Source organism: Hipposideros armiger, unplaced genomic scaffold, assembly GCF_001890085.2.
Source record: "Hipposideros armiger isolate ML-2016 unplaced genomic scaffold, ASM189008v1 scaffold_192, whole genome shotgun sequence".
Taxonomy (NCBI): domain Eukaryota; kingdom Metazoa; phylum Chordata; class Mammalia; order Chiroptera; family Hipposideridae; genus Hipposideros; species Hipposideros armiger.
In genome coordinates this window covers 1,811,352-1,815,349 of record NW_017731542.1, presented here as the reverse complement: position 1 = coordinate 1,815,349, position 3,998 = coordinate 1,811,352, and the positions used below count along the sequence as shown (strand labels likewise).

At 42.8% G+C, this 3,998-nt stretch overlaps 1 protein-coding gene across 1 annotated transcript in view; it reads left to right on the top strand.

Annotated features, from left to right (window-relative positions):
- Window positions 1–3,998, top strand: part of DOCK4 (dedicator of cytokinesis 4) — a 392,534-nt gene that overhangs the window by 333,371 nt on the left and 55,165 nt on the right. Inside the window, 2 exon segments of the mRNA XM_019653023.1 lie at window positions 713–808; window positions 1,633–1,663. Coding sequence (XP_019508568.1) covers window positions 713–808; window positions 1,633–1,663 — 127 coding nt within the window.

The window sequence follows — 3,998 nt, the reverse complement described above, 5'->3', positions numbered from 1 at the left end:
GCTCCAAGGTGCTTAAGATCTGGGGGGAATGTGGGAGGAGAGACGTGGTCGGGTGCTTGTCATCAGCCCGCTGTAACCACCACATAGAAAATGCACGGTGATTAATGACAAAATGAATGAAACTGTTGAGCGAGTGCACGGATAGTACAATATGTATTGAGTGGGCAAATGTTAAGTGGAAGGAAAAAACGCAAGCGTCATCCCATCTGTACAAGGATTTTCCTGTAGCAGTTGCATTGCAGCAAAATTGCTTGGATGAAGATGCACTCCACTGAGAGGTAGGAAAACATTTTTGTGCGAATAAAGCCAGGTCTGACTTAAAAGTAAACTTACAGGGGACTCCGTTTTCCCTGTCCCACAGTGTTCTTTGATGTGGTGAGGCTTGAGCCTGTTAGTGCAAGAGAGAAGCTAGGAAAAAAAATGTCTGTGAGCTGTGTGAGGTGCTTGTCTATTTTGAAAATGTGATTATGTGCATGTGTTCGTATTTTATGACTTGGATAATCTGAAAATCAATTTGCTTTGTCAATGCTTCCGGGATTAGAATTCCACTATTTGGTCCCTATCCTAGGTAAGACATTGTTTGCAAATTGTGCTACTTGTAAGATGTTGCAGTGGTTGCTAAGGCACTTAAGGTACTGATGAAAGTAAAATGGTTGTCATGGTGACTGATAAAAATAAATGTTGAAAATGCCCTGGGTTCTTTCTTTTCCAGTCTACTAAAGAAAATTGAGCGGGAAACATGGAGGGAAAGTGGCGTTTCCTTAATCGCCACTGTAACGCGGCTAATGGAGAGGTTGTTAGATTACAGGTAAGCCAGCCCCCATGTTCTCCAGATGTGCTGCACTCCAGTTAGAAAGTCAGAGTTAGAGTACAATCGACATTGCCCTGGAGTTCATCACTCAGGGATTGATCATCTGACCACGGAACCTTATGCAGTAAGACAATGGTCTTTTAAGTAGCTGGTTCAAGAATGTTTATTAGGGTTTTTTTCCTTTTTTCTTTTTTCTGTTTTAGTTGACAGTTCTTTCGAAATTTTACTAATTAGAGAAGGTGCTCAGAGTCTCATTATTATAGGGATTTTTTTTTTTTTGTATTTAGTCTCACCCATTAGAACCAGTAAGTAGAGCTATAATTTTAGGGTGAAGACAGTGTAACGGAGAATTGTACAACCGTGCTGCTTTCATAGACATCATTTTTTTTATCCTTAGATTATCTAAACTGTTAAAGCAGTTTGTCCCTCTTCAATGCATGCTGTTTTCGTTTTAAGAACAAAACCCTCATTCTCACTGTGGATGGCCAGGCTTCCCAGCTCCGGCTCACCCATACCCGGAGGCGTGTAATTGCACACCTTCACGCCTCCTCTCCCAGAGCCCCTGCCTGGGGAGAGGGAGAGCATCCACCCAGAGGTGGAAAGCTCAGCACAGGCTGGCTCAGGAGCCTGACACCCCCAGCTCCCCTGAGACTGTGCTGCCTCGGGCACAGCCTCCAGTCCGCAGCCTGGATCTAATCGCACCTTGCCTCTGGGGTCTGACAGTACTTATTCCCCGCACCCCACCCCCCAAAAAAAGAACAATCTGTGTTTGCCCCTAGGAAGGAAGTTCTGAGTTCTGACTGTTGCTTTTTGTTTTATAGGGACTGCATGAAAATGGGAGAGGTAGACGGNGCTTTAGGATTTTCATTCTAACACTTGTTTTCTTCACAGCTTTCTATGCATCTTAGTCACTTTCAAACCTAGGATACTTATAAAGTGTTTCTTTCAGAAGTCATTTCTTTTCTCGTTGCACTTGGAAAATGTTTGTAGTTCTTTCAGAAGTGCAAAAACAATTCGGTGACACATTTTTTCTATTACAAAATATACTTTTACTTGTATTTATGCCCAGGTGTCACCTAAAACTAAATATAACTAAATATTAATGACTTAGGCCTGACAGCCAAGTGCAAAATTCTATAATTCATTTTATGATCATACATTTAGAGCAGCGAGTCTATGAATATGTGTAGGTTTGAAAAGTATTATTAGTGACTGATAGATTTCACCTTACCTGATTCAAAATCATTCTTGAAGCTTTTAAGAAAATTATATTGAAAGGACAAGCCAAAAAAGGGTGTACAGATTCCTGGCAGGGGCGGTGGCCGAGGTGGCCGTGGGTGATAACATACACTCTTTGTACTGACTCCTGGACAACGGCACCGCTTCCTCTGATACCGTAATTAAACTGGAACTTGAAATCGTTACTCACCAAGCCCTCGTTCATGCCCATGTACAAAGCGTCTGTCTTTCAAGACAGCTGGAGTTTAGCAAGAATTCTGATAAAAACCTCATCTGGTACAATAAACTGCGTTTGAAAACTGCTCTCACTTCAGTTACTAGTCCTTGGTTTGAACAAAGAACTCAGACGAGAAAGCACTCAGTGAAATGAATCTCTTGAGATTTGTGATTAATTTTTATAATAAATTCCCAAGATTAATAAATACATAGCTCCGTAGTGCCTCTTATCTACTTTAATAGAAGCCGATAGCATGCAATTTGGATTGCTTGTATATAAATAGCTCTTTGAAACAGCAGATGTACCTTGGCATTAAAATCAAACCAACAATTAAAATATTAAGCGTCCGTAATTAGGACTATTTTAAGGTGCCTGATTCATTCAATGGAGATTGTTATCCCCTTGTTGATATTTAGCATATTACTAGAAATGTGACTATAAATATTTTTCTTTCATGCTTTTACGATCAGCATACTAGGAATAAATAAAATCTAAAGCAATAATTGCATACCATTACTACCTGGGCTCAGAAGAGAAAATGCAAATCTATTGCTGTATTTCAGGAAACAGTAATATGCCTTTGGGCCATAGAAATCACAATGAGTTCGTATAGTCACTGTGAGTCACTGCACATCTATGAGTTAGGAACACGTGTCGCTATGGTTCAGATTCTCATTTGTTCTCTGTAATTCATGTCTAAAACTTCTTAAAATGTGTTCAGAGGCTGGAAGCAGCTCATGGCTTTCTGAAAATATATTACTTGCCCCAAGGGCCTTCGAATGAGACTTTCCATTTGTGTGGTACTTTCCTTCCTAAGAACTCAACTCATCTTCCTGGGATCCTGACATTGTCTTTATTTGCCCAATACTACGTCTTTTTGGAATAAGTAGGGGTCCGGACTTATTATTATTTTAATAATGCTGCAATTGTGGCTCATAGACACCCACGCTACATATCAGAATAGAGTTTCAGAACTAAGCTCTGCTTCCCAGCTCCACTCGCACGCTCTTTCGGCTTTGGATATGAGCACCTCCTGTGCCAGGCGCCCTCCCAGGGCGGGGGAGGCAGCAGAGACTGTGCCCTCAGAGCACCCAGCAGCGGCACCTCCCGCCTTGAGGCTTCTAAAGGTTTTTCCGGAAGAAGAAACATCCATCTCAGTTTTTCCCCTGGTCCTTGGCTGCGGGTTGTCATGCGCTGCTCTGAGTAATTCAGTAAGACTCCATGTCAGTTTGAAGACCTTTCTTTGGTGCCGACACATTTGAATTCGGAGACAGAGGACTCGCTCTGTAACATACTTTAGGCACCTCATGCTTTTCTTTGGCTTGAGAGGACTAGGTATAGACACAGTTGTTATTTATATAAGAGTGACGGCCTCCACACAGTCGTGTTACGGTACAGAGGGGAGATGAAGGCTCGCATCCTACACCCCACCCCCTAGAATTCTTTCGTAGAGTAGGAGCCTTCGGGACCGGGCTTTATCTTGCTGCCTGAGTCCCGTTGCCTGTGTATTAATTAGCAATAAGGACCACCTCGCGCTGTGACTAGATGAGTGTCCTGTGTACTCCACACGAGCACACGGCGTGACGATAGACAAAGTGAAACTACCCCGTGTCACCCAGGTTATCTAGAAAGATGCTTCTCCTTCTGCCTTTGTAGCAGGTAACTACCTGGGTGGCCAGCTTCCTGGCTGCAAGCACGAGCCTGCCTGGTTTGAGAGCAGATACGCTGGCC